This window comes from Moschus berezovskii, chromosome X (assembly GCF_049115385.1).
Source record: "Moschus berezovskii isolate FMDL1 chromosome X, NW_MosBer_1.0, whole genome shotgun sequence".
Taxonomy (NCBI): domain Eukaryota; kingdom Metazoa; phylum Chordata; class Mammalia; order Artiodactyla; family Moschidae; genus Moschus; species Moschus berezovskii.
This window is the reverse complement of record NC_142488.1, coordinates 129,830,700-129,853,518: the sequence shown is the minus strand read 5'-3', so window position 1 is coordinate 129,853,518 and position 22,819 is coordinate 129,830,700. Positions and strand designations below refer to the sequence as shown.

Here is a 22,819-nt window from a genome sequence, read left to right as displayed (position 1 = left end):
ACTGCCACTTTCCTAATCCAAGCTAACACCCATCTGTTACCTTGACAACTATAGAAGTCTCCCTGTTTCCCACTTTCCCTTCTTAAATGCCCCTAGTTGTCTTGCCCTTTGGACTTTACACTTCGTGTTCTCTCCTCTTCCTTAAAGTAAGTTCTTCCTTCCTGCCTCTCCTCCTCTCCTTCACCCCAGTTTGGTCAGGTGTTATACTATGGGATAACAAGCCCCTCTTCATATCTTCCTAGCTTTAACATAATTGCCTGTTTTCTGTTTCTTTTGCTAGAATGTAAGCTCAGTTCTGGAGAAGGCAATGGCAACCCACTCCAGTACTCTTACCTGGAAAATCCCATGGATGGAGGAACCTGGTAAGCTGCAGTCCATGCGGTCACGAAGAGTCAGACACGACTGAGCGCCTTCACTTTCACTTTTCACTTTCACACATTGGAGAAGGAAATGACAACCCACTCCAGTGTTCTTGCCTGGAGAATCCCAGGGATGGTGGAGCCTGGTGGGCTGCCATCTATGGGGTCGCACAGAGTCGGACAGGACTGAAGCGACTTAGCAGCAGCAGCAGCAAGCTCAGTTCATGTTTGTAGCCCCAGTACCAGACACAGAGCTTAGCAGACAGTATAGGTGCTCAAGAATTTTATATATATATATATATATATAGTCACATTGTTAAAAGAATGAAGACATCTATTGGGTTGGCCAAAAAGGTCGGTTCTGGTTTTTCTGTAATGTCTTACAGAAACACCTGAACAAACTTTTTGGCCAACCCAATACCTTGCTTTTTAGAAAAAGATACACTCCTCATAAATTTTGTATGCATTCCTTTTTCATCCCTTAATGTATTTGCAAAGAATTAATTAGTAAAAGCTAGTTTGTAAAGCTCCCTAAGTTTCCTTTATAAGTAACTTTGGATCTCTGGATATAAAGTTTCTTTAAAGTGATGGACATCAATATTTATTGAGAAACTAATTTTATATGGTAATTGCCACTAAGTCTAATTTATATTTATCCATTTACATATATATTATATAAAGGTAAAAATTCTTGTGTAGAATATATTTTAAGTAAATGGAGAGAAGGATAAAGTTTAAAGAACTCACTAACAGCAGAGTCTTTCCCTGAGTGGGCTTTGCAATGGCTCCTAGTAGAGGCATAAAGGACAAGAAATCTTTTCCTTTCATGGTGAGAAGTGATGCACACAGCCCATGTGGGCAGGGTTCTTTTTAGCAGCCCTGACACTTAGGAACTTAAATGGCCTAGTCTTTGACTGGACCATGCCCTGGGCTCTGGAGGAGCATCTGGACTCCTTGCTTGGTGATACAGGGTCTCACCCTTTGTAAACAAAACAGAAAGATTAAACAGAAAGAGAAAAATTACACAGGAAGAACAGAAAGATGGAAGCTTGGAATTTTGATAAAGTTGGGTTTTTTTGTTTTATTTGGTTTTGTTTTAGCATTTTAATGTGCTTCAGAAATGTTGTTTTATATAGAATGGTTAGAAACACGAATTCTGATAGTAGATTATGCAGGTTTGTGTACCACTCCTGCTTCTTGGACATCTTATGCTTAACCTATAAAATGGGGAGAGAAGTAGTATTTATCTTCAAGGGTTGATTTGAGAGGTAAAAAAGCAAATGCACATATAGGGCTTAGAATAGTGTCCAGCATGTGCCAAATAAATGCCAGATGCTCTAATTATTAGTTAAATTGAGATTTTATTCTGAAACTGTTTTTTATTTAGTTAATCAGTGAGCTACAATCTGATTAGATGCTTATGTATTAGAATGATCATTAAATCTGCAAATAATCATGGGTACTAACACCTAGCTTCATGCTTGCTCAGCAATCCAGCGAATGTTCAGTGAATGAGAGAATGGATGGATACATGGCAAAATCATGCTCTATGAGAAGTTGAAATCATGTAGATAAGTCTAACCAATCATCTGTTATATATAGTGTGATTTTAAAATACTAATATAAACATGTTGGCACATTAATCTCTCTCTTTTTAATACACATGCACATATTTTTATGAAAGTATTGATTTTAATTCTTGTTTGAAATTCTTCTCTCATATTTCTCTATCAGGGAAGAAGACTTGGACACAAAATCAGAGCAACACAAAAGTAAATATCATTAATTAATTCAAAATTGGCTTTATTGCTGTAGTTGCAGAAGCGGGATGGGGCTAAAACCATATTTTTCATTCACTGAACCAATATTGTGCATTTGAAAGCCTATTATATCTAGAAGAAAAAGCTGCTGCTGCGTTGTGTCTAATTATAGTACTGGCGTAGCCCCAGTTGTATGAGCAGTTTCTCAAGTCTTGGCTCCAGTTCAGAATAAATGCTGTAGAACATCTCATATAAGTTCTAGTTTCTCTTTCATGCCTGCACCTCAATTCAGCTAAATAAGTGCTGCATCTTTTTACAAAAGGAAATTCCTTTCATAAGTGATTCCATCCTGCAAGTAGAAAGCATGGACAAAGGACAGGTTCTAATGGACCATCTGCTAGGCTCAAAAAACACACCTATTCTTTTCTTGGTAGATTCAAGGTTCCTTCTGAGTTATTCATGACAATCTGGTATCTGCAGAGAGTAGCTGCCTCATAACTACAGCATCTTACATTTTCTTTGTATGTTCTTGATGGTAAATAAGGCCAAGAATGTATCTCCCAGAGGCAGGATAGCATGTGATACAGATTGTGTGGCTAGAATGCCTGACTTAAGCCCAGCTGCATCGTTTACTGGCTGCATAACCTTGGGCAAGTTCTCTGGAAGTCAGTTTCCTTATCTGTAAAATGGAGGTAATAAGAGAACACCCTCATTATGGAATTAGTATGACTAAGATAAAATAATCTAGTATTTATGAAGTACTTTGAGTATTGTGTGGTGCATGGTAATGCTCTAAGTGTTTTATGTAGTTGTTAGCAGGCTAGCAAATGACCCATACTGACACAACATGTCTGGTTATCATGTTCTATACCCAGAGTTTCTGGTTTCAAGAAGGAAACAGGCTGAATGCCAAATTCCTTAGTCTGCAATGTCTTTTGGTTCTGGTTTCAAGTCATGCCTGTCTTAATAGCTATGTGGACTTATTCATTTGCATATCCCCAGGGTAAAAATAGAAGGCTGTGATTCTGTACATTTCCTTGGTGAGATATCTAGCTAGTCAATCCAGTTCCCAAATGCACATATACTTCCAAGTCAAGTTAATTTGCACAATCCTTAGGCATTTAAAATTTGATGGTTCAAAACTTTTCAGCCTTGTATTTCAGAACCCTGTAAGGAATGGATGGCACATACCTATCTGAGAAGTGCAGTATGCAGTATTTTCAGTCTTAATTATAGTAGTTAAAATGATAACACTTGGTACACGGAGCATACAGAACTCAAAGTACACTTTTAAAGAGGGAATATGAGGGACTTCCCTGGTGGTCCAGTGGTTAAGACTGTGCTTCCAGTGCAGGGAGTGTGGGTTTGATCCCTGGTTGGGGATCTAGGATCCCACATGCCTCGTAGCCAAAAAAACCAAAGCATAAGACAGAAGCAGTATTGTAACAAATTCAGAAAAGACCTTAAAAAATGGTCCACACACACGCAAAAAAAATCCCTAAAAAGAGGGAATGTAATAATGGTGGCTGACCATGGGTTTGGCAGTTTTATCACTTACTAGGTGACCTTGGCCCTTTATGAAAGCTCTCTGAAACTCGGTTTTCCCATCTGTAAGATGGATATGGGGATTGGGGATCAGTGTGCCATCACTTGCTAAATTGCTATGAGGATTAGATATGATGATGGTGTGTTAAGCACCTATGACAGTGCCTGCTCAATATATACAATAGAAATCAGTCAATGAATGTTTGCTCCTTTCCACATGTATCAGTAATAAGTAGGTCATATTGTGTGGAGATGCTATTCAGCTGATAAGACTCTGTACTTCATTTTCGGTTGTTGTTGTTATGAAGTAACGCTACATTTACTTGGTTAGGTTTTCTGCAAGCTCAGCTGGGAGTACAGCCAAGACCCCTGGTATATAGTTTCGAAGAGCAAATAGCCATCACAATTCTCAGTGGGGTAGTCCAGGTCCTGTCGAGTCTACAAAATAAGGCAGGGAGGTCTCTGACACATGACAGAGAGCAGAGAAAGATGAATAAGACAAAGCCATGTCAAGACACAATAGACAGTTCTGCACATCTTGTTGGCCCTGGATGTGCAGGGCCCTGAATGTGCATTAGGTTTTATCATCTCATTCATGTTCATGATGATGCCACTGAGTCATTAGGAAAAGGATCTGATTTTGTGTGTCCTTGCCTAAAGAATTCAAGGATTCATGTAATATTTGCTAGCCAGGTTTCCACCAAAAATCAGTAAGGTTAAAAAGCCAGGTTGTTTCTTCAGTAAATAAACTTTAGTTATCTAGACAGTCAACTTTTTTTTTTCCTTTGGGTCCAGATCTTAGTTCCCCAACCAGGAGTGGAACCCATGCCCCTTGCAGTGGAAGTGCAGAGTCTTAACTGCTGACCCATCAGGGAAGTCCCAGAACAATCAGCTTTTTATGAATTAACCTCGTTTCCCCGAAATGCTACAGAAATGAAACATTACTTAATGTATAAAGTAAATTGTAATGACTATCTTAAATCTGTCCTCTTAAGCAACTAAAATAATTTTTAACTAGTATATATCAAAGTTATTTCTGAGAAAAATCATAATCATAGTGTTACTTTTTAGTTTATCTATATAGTTAGAATGTAGAAAGAAGAAAACTTAATTTGGGCTACATTTCCATGAAGAAGAACTATACCTACATAGATGCTAATTTCACTTTTCTTTTCATTTCAGACTGAAGCAGTGTATGGTTGTCAGGAGAAGAGAAGTTCTGCTCAGTCCTCCAATTTGGACAATGACAATAGCTTGGATATTTTAAAGAAGTATCTTTTATTTATTAACATACACCCATATACACATCTACCAGTAGGAGGCTCTGATTCAGTGTTCAAAGCAAATGTACTTAGAATTTTGAGTTCCCAGAATACGGTTCTGCTGGGTTTGATCAAATGTGCACTAGAGAAGGTGTCAGAAGTCCTGGCCAAACTATACTCTGTTTATGTGACTTGAAAATTAACTAGATCTTTTCAGATTCGTAGTCTCCTCTTTTATGAAAGAGGTGAGAGTGAATGGGTCAGTGTTTCAAAAACTACAGAAGATTATGTAGATATACAATGTGATTTTATAGGTACTAATAAAAATCATTTCATTCACTTTTATATTATTAACATTCCACACATATGAATAGTCACCTTTTAAATTTTAATATCACAGAGTTTTGAGTAAGTAACCAGTAGTTTGGAGGAAGTAACAAATAGTTTGAAACAGTTATATGCAAAGATTGTTAAATGTTAGTTAAATTTATAAAAGTATAAAAATTAAATTAAAAAGAGGCCAAGGATAAAAGTTAATTTAGGGACTTCCCTGGTGGTTCAGAAGTTAAGAGTCTAAGCTTTCACTGCAGCGGATACAGCTTCAATCCCTAGTCAGGGAATGAAGATCCTGCATGCTGTGTGGTGTGGCCAAAACACACACACACACAAAAAAAAAAAACAAAGAAAAAGAAGTTACATTAAATGGATAACATTGGGGAGTGAGGAAATAAATTTTAAATACAATGTCAGTTGGAAATCACATTGGAAGGAAAATGTATTTTATTTTAAAGAGATAGTAAACAAAGTTACTACAGAAAGTTAAGTGTGATCTATAGTTGGGAAAACCAGTATTATAAATTCATATCATGTCTTGGAAAACTTCAGAACACTACTGAGGAAAAAGGAAAAATTGTGTCTAAAATGCTAATATGATATTTTCTGAGAGAGGGTAAGGGAGAATAATAGCACAGACATTGTACTATCCAAGAAATTATTCCCCAGGTTTTTAGGAATAGATTTTGTGAGTTTTTAGTAAATGATTCTTAAGCTTAGTGAGTTGGAAATAAAATTAGTTTTGGTTTTTTTTCCTCATTTAAAAATGACTCCTGAGCCCTACTCCTCTTTTTTTTTTTTTAATATATTTTAAAGAGTCTTGTGGGTAGTACTTATTCTAGAAACCATAGAATTAATTTTATATTTTGATGATAAAACCAAACCATGGGTAATTCCTCTGCACTGCTAATTTTCATCTTAGACAATTTATCATGATAATAAATGAAATGTTGCAATACAATCCTAAAGCCATAAAATAAGTGACAAATATGGTCCTTTCATTTTAGCCACGTCCTAAATGAGCTGATACAGACCGAGAGGGCATATGTTAGGGAACTGTTTACTGTTTTGTTGGTAAGTGACTCAGATTGTATTTTCCTGTCTTTTTTAAAAAAATAATTAATTTATTTTAATTGGAAGCTAATTACTTTACAATGTTGTAGTGGTTTTGCCATACATTGACATGAATCAGCCATGGGTGTACATGTGCTCCCCATCCTGAACCCCCCTCCCACCTCCCTCCCTATCCCATCCCTCTGGGTCATCCCAGTGCACCAGTCCTGAGCACCCTGTCTCATGCATCGAATCTGGACTGGCAATCTATTTCACATATGGTAATATACATGCTTCAATACCATTCCCTCAAATCATCCCACCCTCACCTTCTCCCAAAGAGTCCAAAAGACTGTTCTTTACATCTGTGTCTCTTTTGCTGTCTCGCATATAGGGTCATCGTTACCATCTTTCTAAATTCCACATATATGCGTTAATATACTGTATTAGTATTTTTATTTCTGACTTACTTCACTCTGTATAATAGGCTCCAGTTTCATTTACCTCATTAGAACTCATTCAAATGCATTCTTTTTCTGGAATTCATTAGGAAGTGCTTTGGGCAAACTTCTCTTTTTGTCTCCTTCCTTGATTGTTAAATGTGTGCATTCCGGTTCTTCCTCTGCAGTGAGGATTGTGGCTTCAGAGTTCATTACAGAAGAGATAAGCTGTTCTGTTAGGAATACAGTGGATTGTTATAATTATGCCCAGGGTGCTATTTAGAGATCATGATATAAAGCCCTAAGTATGGGAGAAAAGCATTCACTTGTTACAAATGTCATATTAGTAATATTAATTTGGTCCGGCAAAACTCAAACACTTATTCCCTGTTTAAGAAGTTAATGACCTGTAATATCATCTTTCATACCTGGTTTCTATTTTGTTTCCTGTTAGCTACCCTGAAGGCCAAAAAGTTGTCCCTTTCTTCTACCCATTGAGTAGAAAACCTGAACTTCCTTGTCCTGCTATTTAAAATAATAATAATAGTGGATAACTTGGGGGAACTAGAAGATATGCATATTAAAATTACAAAAAACTTTACCCTCTAATCCCATATACATTCTGCCGTACTTGTATCTTTGGTGGCCCAATCGAATGTTGATGTGACTATTTTTTAAATGAATAAATGTATTTATTTTGGGTAGGGCTATAGAGCGGAGATGGATAATCCAGAGATGTTTGTTCTTATGCCACCTCTCCTGAGAAGTAAAAGGGATGTTCTCTTTGGAAACATGGCAGAAATATATGAATTCCATAACAAGTATGTAATTGCTGAATTGAATTTTCTTTTTTTGTGATTATTATTTAAAAGGTTGTTGACCAATGTAGCATATTTCACATAAAACCATATTTTTTTCTTTGAAATTTTTACAGCATTTTCATGAGCAGTCTGGAAAATTGTGTTAATGCTCCAGAAAGAGTGGGACCTTGTTTCCTGGAAAGGGTTAGTTCAATGAATATTTCATAATATATAAATATATAGGCCACCAACATAGCATGTCATTTTCCAGATTTGGAGACAAGGTAGGCATTATTTTTGATGTCCTTTTATTTTTGCAGGTGACACATCACTCCAGCAAATATTTAATGCTAAATCAAGTTTTGGTACAGGAATGGGGTATTGGAGCATACAAATGGCTATTGTATTCTGTGGCATCAAATGCTACAGTGGCTCAGCTTGTGACCTCTGACTCCTGGGTGATCCCAGGAGTCCAGGGACCATCCTGGCTGTGAAGATGCAAGAGTTGGAATCATCTTGGCACACCATTCTTGTCTTGGTTAATTTCTAGCCTGAGAGATGCCCTGATAGTCCCCTCTAGTACATGTGAAGTCTTCAAATCAAATATAGTTTGGCTTTCAGACACATCTATCACAGGAACTTTGCAAAACAGGGAGCTGTGTGTTCTTTTCATTCTACAATATCTTTCAAGGAGGCTCATGTCTCTGTGTCCCATGAGTGTGCTTAGTATAATTGACTTCCCAGGTTCCGTAATCATAATCTCCTCCATTAGAGTTTTCTCTCACAATGTTCTCTGCTTATCTAGTTCCTCCACTTCCTGAAAGATCAGTTTTGTTTTGACTTGAGAGTCAGTTTGATAGAGGTGATCACTGAAAGTGTCCAAGGAGATATCTTATCTCAGTAAGTGTTTATGGAGTGAGAAGATAGTAAGGATAAGGCAGAACCTTTCTCACCATGTCCTAATATTTAAAGGCATTTAAACCATGGCCACCTGATGCAAAGAGCTGACTCATTTGAAAAGACCCTGATGCTGGGAAAGATTGAAGGCAGGAGGAGAAGGGGATGACAGAGGATGAGATGGTTGGATGGCATCACTGACTCAATGGACATGAGTTTGAGTAAACTCTGGGAGTTGGTGATGGACAGGGAGGCCTGGCGTGCTGCAGTTAATGGGGTTGCAAAGAGTCAGACGTGACTGAGCGACTGAACTGAACTGAGCTGAAACCATGGCCAGAGTCTTCCCTAATTCCCTAAGCAACAACAGCTCCTCTTGCCTTTGAACTGGTACTTAATGTCTGTGCTACTTATTGGGAATTTTACATGTACTACGCATGTTTACACATGAATTTCATGAATTCTTTCTCCAACTAGATGGAAAACTGATTGAGGCAGGGTCCGTATCCTGTATATTTTTGTATCTCTAGTAAGGTCAGCAGAGTTCTTGGCAACCAGTAGTTTAATAAATGCCTATTGATCTGTTCATTCATTCAGCAGTCATCAACTATTCAGTACCTAGTTTGAGTCAAGCACTGAACTAGGCAATGTGGAATACCAAGACTATTCACATAGGAAAAGAGGGATTCCACTGTGTACAATGTCAGTTGTGCTGTCTTAAAGTTGTACAAAGGGTCCTATAGGAGCCAAGAAGTGCATCTGATATTGACTGGAGGTATAACTGATGGCTGTATAGAAGAGATGGCTCGTGAGATGAGTGTTAATGACTGAGTAGGAGGTAGCCCATTAGATGAGGGTCAAATGAACAGGGAGAGAGAAGAAGGTGAGCAGATACTGCACAGGATTCTAGTACAATAATGATGGTCCAGTGAGGACCCAAGGACCTTGGGAGTTACTATAAATTCATTCACTAGGGAACAGTGACTGAGAGCAAAGAAAAAGTGTATCTCTTGGTACCTGGTTAGCTCGTAGTAATAAAAAAAATAGTCTGTTTTCATAGTTCATTCAGAGAAAGCTTTTTTCCCTCTAACTCTCCAACTTGGTAAGTGGAAGTTATGAAATTGCTTGGATAATTATGTGTCCCTCTCTCCGGTTTTCTGGGCATGCTGGTTTTGGAATATAAAGAAGGCTTCTGACCTGGCCATTTAAGCCACATTCCCTGTGATGCTCGGCCACACTCACTCTTGCTCAGCCTTTCTTGATAAGAAAAGGAGACATTCACAAATCGCTAATACATTTGCATTTTCTTTTTATCACAGAAAGATGATTTTCAAATGTATGCGAAGTATTGTCAGAATAAGCCCAGGTCAGAGGCAATTTGGAAGAAGTATTCAGAATGTGCCTTTTTCCAGGTATAGTAATTGTTCAAGTATTGGATAAAGTCTCTGTGGAAGATACTGGGATATTTCTTATTTATAAATTCATTTTCTGCTTTCAGTAAGTTATATATATGTGTGTGTGTGTGTGTGTGTGTGTTAGTCACTCAGTCGTGTCTGACTCTGTGCAACCTTATAGACTGTAGCCCAGCAGACTCCTCTGTCCATGGGATTCTCCAGGCAAGAATACTGGAGTGGGTAGCCATTCCCTTCTCCAGGGGATCTTCCCAACCAAGGGATCAAACCTGTATCTCCTTCACTGCAGGCAGATTCTTTACCATCTGAGGAAGCTTTTTATATATACATATAAAAGTGTGGTTTGACCCTCTGCAAAATACACAAATATGTATACCAACATATTTGCCACTCCCCAGAGGCAACTACTTTCTGCTTTTTTAGCTATTTCTTTCATTATTTATCTCCATATCTCCAAATATCATACTTATGTTGCTGCTTCCCAAAATAGAAGATGAGAATTTAGCTTTCTTTTGTTGTTCTTGCCTCCCTGCAGAATTTCTGTTTTCTTCACACTGGTTATGGCTTAATAATATTCCATAATATGGATATTCCACATTTTATTTACCCAGTCATCACCTGATAGACATTAGAGTTGTCTCTACCTTTTGTGTGGGCTTCCCTTGTGGCTCAGCTGGTAAAGAAGCCACCTGCAATGGAGGAGACCTGGGTTCGATCCCTGGGTTGGGACGATCCCCTGAAGAAGGGAAAGTCTACCCACTCCAGTATTCTGGCCTGGAGAATTCCATGGACTGTATAGTCCATGGGGTCACAAAGAGTTGGACACAACTGAGCGACTTTCACTTCACTTCACCTTTTGTGTACAAGCTTTTGTGTGAACATTCTTTTCTTTTCTCTTTTCCATGAACCTGGGTATGAAATTGCTAGGTCAATTCTGTTTAACTTTTAGATTGTTTTCCAAAGTTGCTGCACCATTTTATATTCCTACCAGCAGTGTATGAGGGGCCTAATTGCCCCACACCCCCACCAACAATTGTTTATATCTACTTACTTCTTAAACAATAATTTATTTTTATTTTTTATGTTCTTATATTTGTATTTTTTATTTTTTTAGTATAAATTTATTTATTTTAATTGGAGGCTAATTACTTTACAATATTGTAATGGTTTTGCCATACTCTGACATGAATCTGCCACGGGTGTACATGTGTTCTCTATCCTGAATCCCCCTCCTACCTCCCTCCTGAGCCCATCTCTCTGGGTCATCCCAGTGCACCAGCCCCGAGTACCCTGTATCATTCATCGAACCTGGACTGGCGATTCATTTCACATATGATAATATACATGTTTCAATGCCATTCTCCCAAATCATCCCACCCTCGCCCTCTCCCACAGAGTCCAAAAGACTGTTCTATACATCTGTGTCTCTTTTGCTGTCTCGCATATAGGGTTATCGTTACCATCTTTCTAAATTCCATATATATGTGTTAGTATACTGTATTGGTGTTTTTCTTTCTGGCTTACTTCACTCTGTATAATAAACTCCAGTTTCATCCACCTCATTAGAACTGATTCAAATGTATACTTTTTAATGGCTGAGTAATATTCCATTGTGTATATGTACTACAGCTTGCTTATCCATTCATCTGATGATGGACATCTAGGTTGCTTCCATGTCCTGGCTATTATAAACTGTGCTGTGATAAACATTGGGGTACATGTGTTTCTTTCAATTCTGGTTTCCTCGGTGTGTATGCCCAGCAGTGGGATTTCTGGGTCATATGGCAGTTCTATTTCCAGTTTTTTAAGGAATCTCCACACTGTTCTCCATAGTGGCTGTACTAGTTTGCATTTCCACCAACAGTGTAAGAGGGTTCTCTTTTCTCCACACCCTCTCCAGCATTTATTGCATGTAGACTTTTGGATAGCAGCCATTCTGACTGGCATGAAATGGTATCTCATTGTGGTTTTGATTTGCATTTTTCTGATAATGAGTGATGTTGAACATCCTTTCATGTGTTTGTTAGCCATCTGTGTGTCTTCTTTGGAGAAATGTCTGTTTAGTTCTTTAGCCCATTTTGTGATTGGGTCGTTTATTTTTCTGGAATTGAGCTGTAGGAGTTGCTTCTATATTTTTGAGATTAATTCTTTGTCCATTGCTTTGTTTGCTATTATTTTCTCCCATTCTGAAGGCTGTCTTTTCACCTTTCTTATAGTTTCCTTCGTTGTGTAAAAGCTTTTAAGTTTAATTAGGTCCCATTTGTTTATTTTTGCATTTATTTCCATTACTCTGGGAGGTGGGTCATAGAGGATCCTGCTGTGATTTATGTCAGAGAGTGTTTTGCCTATGTTTTCCTCTAGGAGTTTTATAGTCTCTGGTCTTACATTTAGATCTTCAATCCATTTTGATTTTATTTTTGTATATGGTGTTAGAAAGTGTTCTAGTTTCATTCTTTTACAAGTGGTTGCCCAGTTTTCCCAATACCACTTGTTGGAGAGATTGTCTTTTCTCCTTTGTATGTTCTTGCCTCCTTTGTTGAAGATAAGGTGTCCATAGATGTATGGATTTATCTCTGGGGTTTCTATTTTGTTCCATTGATCTGTGTTTCTGTCTTTGTGCCAGTACCATACAGTCTTGATGACTGTGGCTTTGTAGTAGAGACTGAATTCAGGGAGGTTGATTCCTCCAGTTCCATTCTTCTTTCTCAAGATTGTTTTGGCTATATGAGGTTTTTCGTATTTCCATACAAATTGTGAAATTATTTGTTCTAGTTCTCTGAAAAATACCGTTGGTAGCTTAATGGGGGTTGCATTTAATCTATAGATTGCTTTGGATAGTATACTCATTTTCACTATATTAATTCTTCCAATCCACGAACACAGTATATTTCTCCATCTGTTTGTGTCCTCTTTGATTTCTTTCACCAGTGTTTTATAGTTTTCTATATATAAGTCTTCTGTTTCTTTAGGTACATATATTCCTAAGTATTTTATTATTTTTGTTGCAATGGTGAATGGAATTGTTTCCTTAATTTCTCTTTCTGTTTTCTCATTGTTAGTGTATGGGTATGCAAGGGATTTCTGTGTGTTGATTTTATATCCTGCAACTTTACTATATTCATTGATTAGCTCTAGTAATTTTCTGGTGGAGTCTTTAAGGTTTTCTATGTAGAGGATCATGTCATCTGCAAAGAGTGAGCGTTTTACTTCTTCTTTTCCAATCTGGATTCCTTTTATTTATTTTTCTACTCTGATTGCTGTGACCAAAGCTTCCAAACCTATGTTGAATAGTTGTGAGAGTGGGCACCCTTGTCTTGTTCCTGACTTTAGGGGAAATGCTTTCAAGTTTTCACCATTGAGGATAATGTTTGCTGTGGGTTTGTCATATATAGCTTTTATTATGTTGAGGTGTGTTCCTTCTATTCCTGCTTCCTGTCCGAGCAGCTCAGGTGACCAGGTGCTTGGTGAGTGCACTCACCCCCAGTTGGAGGGTGCATCTTATTGCCTGCCCCATCCCAGCCGCTCAGTTTTCTGGGTGTACAACGGGTGCACCTTCTCACATGTGCCATATGTCTCTTCTGGGGAGCTGATCTCTGGCTGTGACACTCTTGGTGGGTGTCAACTGTCCAGAATCCCATGAAGTCTTGGTTAGCAACGAACCCTGCTTGCAGTTTGGTAGAGGATGCCTCTCTGGGGCTGCTATTGCCCCCTTCTGGCTCTGGCTGCCCTCGTCTGCCTTTCTCCGGCGGGGGATGGGCTGATCCACAGCCGGCTAGCTCTGCTCAGTCCTTTGTTCTGTGAATGGACATGGCAGTGTCTTAGGTTAGGGCTTTTCACTGGATAGCTATCCCACAGTCTGGGTTGCTATCTCAAGGTAGTTCCCTCAGATTGCCATCGGGGCATTCAGGCCTGGTCCTTACTCGAAGCAGTGCAGCCTGCGCCTCCCTGTCCAGCCCCTACTTGCAGCTGGCGGATGTGATTGTCTGGGCTGTTTCTCCGCTGGGAGTTGCTGTTAGCCACATAATCTGTGGGTTTTGATTATTTATTTATTTTTCCTCCCGGTTATGTTGCCCTCTGATATTCCAAGACTCGCCATAGACGCGCCGGTGAGAGTGTTTTCTGTTGTTTGGAAACTTCTCTCTTTTTTAAGACTCCCTTCCTGGGACGAATCTCCATTCCTACCTCTTTTGACTCTCTTTTTATCTTTTATATTTTGTCCTACCTCCTTTTGAAGACAATGGGCTGCCTTTCTGGGTGCCTGATGTCCTCTGCCAGCATCTAGAAGTTGTTTTGTGGAATTTGTTCAGCGTTCAAATGTTCTCTTGATGAATTTGTGGGGGAGAAAGTGGTCTCCCCGTCCTATTCCTCCACCATCTTAGGACCGCCCCTTAAACAAGCATTTAAAATTACTTCTTAAACAACCATCTGTTTTTTAAACCCCACCTTCATCTCCAACTTTCAGAGAAGGAAGAGGAAGGCATTCTTGGAGGAGGGGGAAAGGTCTTCTTGAACATAAATTGAGTTGTTCCTTTGGTTTGCCCTTTGCCAGTTTCCAAATTTTGTAGATGTTTTCCCCTCTCTCATCTTGTAACTTTAGGTTTTTCCTTGTAAAAATGTTTCCATCGTGTTAGTTGTATTTCATGAGTGAGAAGAGCCAAATACATGCATCAATTCACCATTTTTAACCATAAGTTGATAATTGAATTAGATGTATCGAATTTTACCCATATATAGAGGAGGGTCCTGGATCTTACATAGGTATCTCCTCTCCCATTCCCTTTGTGTTCTGCACTTCCTATATGCACATTTCATCCTAAATAGCTTCATTTTGCCATAAATATGGACTCTACACTGTTCCCAGGACCCAGAGTCATGACTCTTATATTTATAGTGGCAGCAAGCCAGTAATCAGATGAAATATAGCACTAGTTGATAAGGGCTTTATTTCTCTTGTGACATTTAGGAAACTCTTCTCATACCCAGTCTGATTTATATTCAGTGCAACCTATTTCTTTTCTGGGTCTTGTCCTGTGGAACTGAGCCTTTTGTTAATTTTCTTGGATGCTCTGAAGAAATTTCTGGTCATGTTAACCTAGGATCATTCAGTGCTTCCTGACTTTTTAAGCATTCAACATGACTGTGAATTTACACATAATTTTTTTAGTCTTTGAAATTTGGGGATTTTCTCTTTCCAATCCTTGAAATAATGTTCACTGTAGTTTTCCAGATATACTGCCTCTTACAATTTCCATACCATATAGGACAGTGATCTTTCTGGTAAATTTTCCTTGAGATGTAAGAAACATCCATGCATTGGGTCTAATCAGTGAAGGTTTGGCGTTTTTATAGGCAAATGTCTTATTTTAAACTTATTAATAATTCTATTTTAATGACAGGAATGTCAAAGAAAATTAAAACACAGACTTGGTCTAGATTCCTATTTACTGAAACCAGTGCAACGTATCACTAAATACCAGTTACTGTTGAAGGTAATTACATGAAGCATTTCTTTCTTTCTTTACTTACTTTTTTGGGTCAGATGTAGCAAAGCCATTAAAAAGGAAGCACTAGAAATAGGTAGGCTCCCTGACTGGGAGGGCTAGATATAGCAGTAGAATCTATGCTTTTAGCTGTTTAAGTGTCCATACAAGTTACATTGATATATGGACAAAATTGACTGCAGAACTTTTACTGTTGTTAAGCAGAACTAAACAAATATTTCTTACAGTTTTGAGACTGTATTTCCTATGAGCCTTCTCAGTGAAAAATAAAGATAGCATATCCCTGAGTAATGTGAAAGGATTCCTAAAATATCATGTTAGGTATAAATACAACATAGATTGTTTTAAAATGTCTTTTCACAATGTTCTATGGTGTACACATGGTGAATAAAATTAGTTGCTCTACATGGAGGACCAAAAAGACATGTGTTATAAAAACGAATCTCTAGTGTGTCCTAATAGCTATTGTTTGCCAGGCCCGGAAGTATTGAATGTTCTTGGCTTTCTACTGTTTAGTCACTATTCCATTTCTTCCCCAGTTTTGACATTGTTATTAAATATAGTATTAATGTGAAAGATAGCATGTGAAAGAAATTACTCAAAAAAGTGCCGTTATCTTTGGATTCCTCCTTGAAAGCATGTTAGCCAAAAATATATTCATTTTCTCCAGCTATTAATATCTGCCTAATATTAAGTTTAACTCTTGACTTCTAATTACAGGAGCTATTAAAATATAGCAAAGACTGTGTCGGATCTGTAGAATTAAAGGAGGCACTTGACACAATGCTGGATTTACTGAAGTCAGTTAATGACTTAATGCATCAGACTGCAATAAATGGCTATATCGTAAGTAGATCTTCATGATTGTTGCAGTTTTACAGGGTAAGCATGTTAACATCTCTTTCTTCCTCTCCTGGAACAACTGAGAAATAAGATGTAAGAGGCAGACAAATGAAGGATCTAAATGTCAGCATTATTACTTATGATGCTAAGTGGAAAATTGGCTTCAGATCAGCAGCCAGATGGATTTATGACATTCCCCTTGTCCCTAACAAGGCCTACACCCAAGTGCAGACCTTGGGAGATCCCACGTGATGGGATGTTTGGGTCTATTCTAAGGAGACATATGGTCTCAGAAGTGCTCTTTGCCCAGGTCCAAGATAGAGAGATGGAAGAAAGATCAAATCTTTAAGAGTTAGCTCCACCCCGTGGGAAAACTTGGACTGGAAGAGCTCACTCACCAATTAGGACTGAGGAAGCCATGGGGAGAGTTGGCCCAGCTGAAATACCTCCACATGGAGACATGAAGCCAGGGAAAAGGAGGTTTCTTCTATATCCCAGTCCCACAGTCATTTTGTAATTGTCTGACACATGGCATGTTTTCATGTGAAAAGTTATGATGAATGAAACTTTTAAAACTATAAATTATGCTTCAGGGTTTTAGTAGATCAGGCTAAACACTGTAATGATGCTGTCAGAGATCTGAATGCCCTTCTGCCTTGTACTAATGAGCTGAGGTTTTCTGTTCCAGGGAAACTTAAATGAGCTGGGCAAGATGATAATGCAGGGTGCGTTCAGTGTTTGGATTGGACACAAGAAAGGTACTACAAAGATGAAGGATTTTGCTAGATTCAAACCAATGCAGCGGCACCTTTTCCTGTACGAAAAAGCCATCATATTTTGTAAAAGGCGTGTTGAAAGTGGAGAAGGTGGTGATCGATACCCATCATACAGTTTTAAGCACTGTTTGAAAGTAAGACTTTTTGAATTGTATAATATAATAGTTTCTCGTGTATACATATACTGTATTCAGGTTTGTGTATTTTTCAGTTTGGATAACTGGGTTTTATACTTTAGTCACACACATTTGTTTATTTTTTTCTAAACAAAATCTTTTGTTTTAAACTGAAGTATAATTGGCCTATAACATTATATTTGTTTCAGGTATATAGTGTAATAAGTCAATATTTGTACATATTGTGAAATGATCGCCACAAATAACATCCATCACCACACAGTTAAAAACATTTTTTTCTCTTGTGATATCTTTTAAGATCTACTCTCTTAGCAAGTTTCAAATACAAAGTACAGTATTATTAATCATGGTCACCATAGTTACCATGCTATACATTACATTCCTGGGGTTTATTTATTTTACAACTGGAAGTTTGTACCCTTGGACCCCCTTCTCTACTCATTTCTCAAACTCTCACCATGAAACCTTAGGTAGGAGTCATATAGAGATGTCAGGTGAAGCAGAACTTGTCTGCCTGAAATGAGAGCCAGAAAGGGCAGAATGTAACCTTCTCTTCCTCTCACACTTCAGTCCCAGGCATTCCTCAAGGGGGTGCCCTAGTGTCCTACCTGGTACAGTTTGAAATTACAGGAAGAGACCCAGGCTCCCCCATTTGCACTGTCTTACCAGTGATGCCTTCCAATGAACACCCAGGATTGATCTCCTTTAGAATGGACTGTTTGGATCTCCTTGCAGTCCAAGGGACTCTCAAGAGTCTTCTCCAGCACCACAGTTCAAAAGCATCAATTCTTCGGTGATCAGCTTTCTTCACAGTCCAACTCTCACATCCATACATGACCACTGGAAAAACCATAGCCTTGACTAGACGGACCTTTGTTGGCAAAGTAATGTCTCTGCTTTTTAATATACTATCTAGGTTGGTCATAACTTTCCTTCCAAGGAGTAAGCGTCTTTTAATTTCATGGCTGCAATCAGCATCCGCAGTGATTTTGGAGCCCCAAAAAATAAAGTCTGACACTGTTTCCACTGTTTCCCCATCTATTTCCCATGAAGTGATGGGACCAGATGCCATGATCTTTCTTTTCTGAATGTTGAGCTTCAAGCAAACCTTTTCACTCTCCTCTTTCACTTTCATCAAGAGGCTTTTGAGTTCCTCTTCACTTTCTGCCATAAGGCTGGTGTCATCTGCATGTCTGAGGTTATTGATATTTCTCCTGGCAATCTTGATTCCAGCTTGTGCTTCTTCCAGCCCAGCATTCCTCATGATGTACTCTGCATATAAGTTAAATAAGCAGGGTGACAATATACAGCCTTGACGTACTCCTTTTCCTATTTGGAACCAGTCTGTTGTTCCATGTATAGTTCTGACTGTTGCTTCCTGACCTGCATACAGGTTTCTCAAGAGGCAGGTCAGGTGGTCTGGTATTCCCATCTCTTTCAGAATTTTCCAGAGTTTATTGTGATCCACACAGTCAAAGGCTTTGGCATAGTCAATGAAGCAGAAATAGATGTTTTTCTGGAACTTTCTTGCTTTCTCCATGATCCAGCGGATGTTGGCAATTTGATCTCTGGTGCCTCTGCCTTTTCTAAAACCTGCTTGAACATCTGGGAGTTCACGGTTCTGAGTGACTGAACTGAACTGAACCAGTGACACCAGGTGGAGTTCTTGGTCTTGGTAGCAGGGACTTTTTATCATACAGGAGAATCAAAGAGGAAAGAGTTTTTTTCCTTTTGTTTCAATGTAATTAAAAAATGGATCACCTTTTGTTGTTGTTGTTTTTCTTGGCCTCGCCACTCAGCTTAGTTCCCCAACCAGGGATTGAATCTGTGCCCCCCTTGCACTGGAAGCACAGAGTCTTAACTGCTGGACTGCTAGATCACTTTTATGTCTAGCACATTCCCATCATATCCCTCCTCCATCCCCTCTCTTCCTGGGTGTTCCAAAGCCACCTATTGCTGAATCTTGCCCACACCTGTCCTGTCTGATCCTTAGAAATTGCTTTCTTCTCTCCCATAACCCAAACCATCATTCTGTCCTACAGTTAGTTTGGTATTCACATGAGAGCAGTATAGTGTGAGGAAGTTACTGGTGATTCAGTGCCATTCCCAGCTGGTTTTGACATTTGAGAAGAGGAACTTCCAATCCACAGGAGTCTGTAATTGGCAAATTTGATTTTTTTCACACCTAATTAATTTTATCTTTCAAGTTCTACATTGTAAAAGCAGTATAGCATTTGTTAAAGAAAATTTGGGGACTTCCATGATGGTGCAGTGGTTAACACTCTGAGCTCCCGCTGGGAGGGGCAGAGGTTCGATCCCTGGTCAAGGAAGATACTGCATGCTGTGTGGTGTGACCAAGAAAAGAAAAGAAAATTTGGAAAATGGAGAAAATTATTACCCTCAACTTTCAAGCCACTATCATTTTGGTTATTTCTCGTGAGCCTGTTGTTTCTTGGTTGTTAGCAAGTTGAGAATTGATGAGATATCCAGCAGTGGTAATAAAGAGGATGGGCCATGTGTCCTGAGAAGGCATGAGGGCTTTGTGTCAGGAGGCCCCCTGATAAGCAGGCCCTACTTTTGATTCTTCCCAGATGCCAACAACCCTATGCTGTTTCTGACGGAATTCCTAACCACAGTTAGGTCTCTGACCTTTTCTTATGGTCTACTTTCTCTGCTGAATCCACAGCAGTGGCTCTTCAAAACTCTCACGGTTTTCATAACAAATGCCCTGTTGCTCTTTTGATATTAGCCACCCATCTCCAAGCCCCTAAAATCTCCAAGGGTCTTTTATGTCTCTAATAAACTTTGGTTGAGAATCAAGAGTTTGTAATCAACATCAAACAGGGTTCAGATCTCCTGCTATCTGTGTATCTATTCCCGGGGAAGGTACTTTATCTTCATAGACTAGTTGGACCCAAATCCATTTGATTCACTTTTTATTTGTAGAGTGACCTAGTTACTACCTAATGTGCTATTTCTGGCTTGTATTGATTTCTCTTTTTTTACTTTTTCTCTCTCTTTTACTTTTAATTTATCACAAATTGGGCACACCAACAGAGTAGTTTAGTATTTCTAAAGTACATCAGAGTGAGGATGGATTGGTATGACGTAACCAATTCATGAGAATTCAAACAGTGGTTACCATGGAAACAGAGGGTGGGATAGATGCAAGAAACATTTCCATGGCATATAAACAGGCAGGCTTGTTGACTTACTAGATACAGAAAATAAACAATACCTGACATTACAAGGAAAAATCAGCCTGTTTTTTCTTTGATTCCACAATAACGCCTAGTGTCCTTAATAAAAGACATTAGTCACCGATGCCTGCAAGGATTGAGACCAGGATTACTAGGAAAATGGTGATGTTGCTCACAGAGAAAGATGGAAATTAAGCTGTTTCTTATAAGCCTCACTATGCTTACTTCCTCTTGCTTACATGAGATTCTGGAATTAAATAATTGCTGGTAGGACTAATCGGTGTGTTACATAAGAGTTTGGATTTCTGGTTTCAGAATCTTCCCCTTGGTAGAGAGGATCAATGTGGAAGCACTTTCAAGGAACTGTTGCCTTGACTTCATCATATCAAGCTGGAATTTCATGGCCTGACAGCTATATGATGACTTCATGCTATATTTTAAGTCGACAGCTCCTGTGCAAAGGAAAGGCACTAAAGTCACAGTTAGTCAAATGGAGACATTTGAGTTCTTCAGATTCCTCAGTTCATGCGTTTATTATTTTCATCTATGTTTTTAAGTTTAACAGACATATGCGTCATACTGACTATTTTTCTAGGAGCTGTTTATAGGTTATTGATGTTAATTCATTTAATCTACATAGCAACTTTATATGAAGTAGGAACTATTATCAATCCCTTTTTGAGGATAGGCAATCCAAGTTCCAGAGAGGTGAATAATTCATCCAAGGACATAGATTCACACCCAGGCAGATGGCCTCGAACTCCATGATTATAACCCCTATGCCATGCTGGCAGGTCTTGTTCTTGCTTGTTTATTTCATTCCTTCATTCCTTTTTATCTCTATCCTCTGTACTTAATCTCCTCTCTACCCCTGTAGCAACCATTCTAATTTATTTGATGTACATCCTTCAGTTTGTGTGTTCTTTTTAAATACATACTAATGTTCTGTGCCCATTTAGTTTTAATTTTTATAAATTGTATTCTGATATAATCCTCATTTTCTTTTTTTTTTGTGATCCCAGAAACTGTTTTCAAGATACAGTTATGTTACTGTTTTATACCCAATACCTTGCTTGTAATTGCCTCGTGGCAGTTCAGCCTTGCTGCATTTTTTGTTTTGTTTAATATGAAGATAAATTTTTAAATAATACTAACTCAAGAGGTAACTGTTATGTATCCCAGATACATAAATAAAAGTCTTAAAATAGGTAGTTATTGGTTATAATCCCAGAGTTCTTGATCCATTGGGAGACTTTTTAACAAGGTAGTTGACATCATTGTACTGCCCTGAAGACAGAAAATTAGTTTAAAAGTTGGGGCCCTGAGTACCTATGCAGCAAGATGTCTTCAGATAAAATGCTTTGAAGTAAAGAAGATAAATTCACAGCTGTCAGAAATCATCAATGAAAATGTGAAGGATGAGGCAGAGATCACAGTTATGGTATAACTATAGAATCAGCTTTGTTCTTTTGTTTTATATATATATATTATTTATTACATAGTATATCATATGACTGTACTCATATAGTTAGAACTTAACTCTGCCTCTATTCTTAAAAACCTTTCAATAAAATCTTTATATTTTATTATTTGAGAAAATATGTACAATACATGAATTACAAATAGATTGTATTACAGTGGATCATTTGTAGTGAATTGCTTAGAACTAAGAACAATATTGGAGAAGGAAATGTCAGCCCATTCCAGCATTCTTGCCTGGGAAATGCCATGGACAGAGGAGCTTGGCATGCTACAGTCCATGGGGTCACAAAAGAGTTGGGCACAACTTATCTACTAAACAACAACAGCAAGAACAATATAGTTGGATAGATATAATTGTTAGATTTCCAGAGTAACTCAAAAGATTAATCTATAATGCTGTGCTCTATGTAGGCAGAATAGCAAAACTATTGCTATTCAAATAAAGAAAAGCTGAGAAAGCAAACTCATACTTTAAAAAAACTCATCTTGTTATCTAAGCCTTTAATGCATGCTATATAATCCTTCTATCACTCTATGAAATAGGTACTCTTTTTATTTTATAGTCGAGTCAATGGAAGTTCAGAAAGATTAAGCAACTTGCACCAAGACACTTAGCTAGCTCATGGGCTTTCCATCTTATCATGCTGTTAGGACAAAACCATGTACTGAAAAAAAATCAGTTTAAATAGAGCTTGAATATGAGATTATTATTTATCTTAAAACCTGATGTTTGAACAAAGGTAGTTTAGTTAGGGTGGTTGAGTGGGAAGATAAAGATGGTTTTTGGACATTCTGAAAGTAACTTCTGAGGACATTCAGGGTAGATGTCACAGGCTTTTTCATTTCTAAGTATAATCCCTTTACTTTTTCTTGATATGGGGATCTCACTAAGCACTACTCTTTTTATTTTATATATCTTTTTAAATTTTAATTGGAGGCTAATTACTTTACAATATTGTATTGTTTTTGCCACACATTGACATGAATCCGCCCTGGGTGTACATGTGTTCCCCATCTTGAAC

The 22,819-nt window shown here is 38.2% G+C and overlaps 1 protein-coding gene across 7 annotated transcripts in view; it reads left to right on the top strand.

Moving 5' to 3' along the window:
- Nucleotides 1-22,819, top strand: part of MCF2 (MCF.2 cell line derived transforming sequence) — a 122,908-nt gene that overhangs the window by 81,401 nt on the left and 18,688 nt on the right. For all 7 annotated transcript variants that reach the window (XM_088834342.1, XM_088834340.1, XM_088834338.1 and 4 more), the window contains 9 exons: nucleotides 2,094-2,131; nucleotides 4,847-4,935; nucleotides 6,267-6,333; nucleotides 7,458-7,573; nucleotides 7,687-7,756; nucleotides 9,766-9,858; nucleotides 15,255-15,347; nucleotides 16,080-16,205; nucleotides 16,891-17,112. In XM_088834342.1, coding sequence (XP_088690468.1) covers nucleotides 2,094-2,131; nucleotides 4,847-4,935; nucleotides 6,267-6,333; nucleotides 7,458-7,573; nucleotides 7,687-7,756; nucleotides 9,766-9,858; nucleotides 15,255-15,347; nucleotides 16,080-16,205; nucleotides 16,891-17,112 — 914 coding nt within the window. The remainder of the gene's footprint in view (nucleotides 1-2,093; nucleotides 2,132-4,846; nucleotides 4,936-6,266; nucleotides 6,334-7,457; nucleotides 7,574-7,686; nucleotides 7,757-9,765; nucleotides 9,859-15,254; nucleotides 15,348-16,079; nucleotides 16,206-16,890; nucleotides 17,113-22,819) is intronic.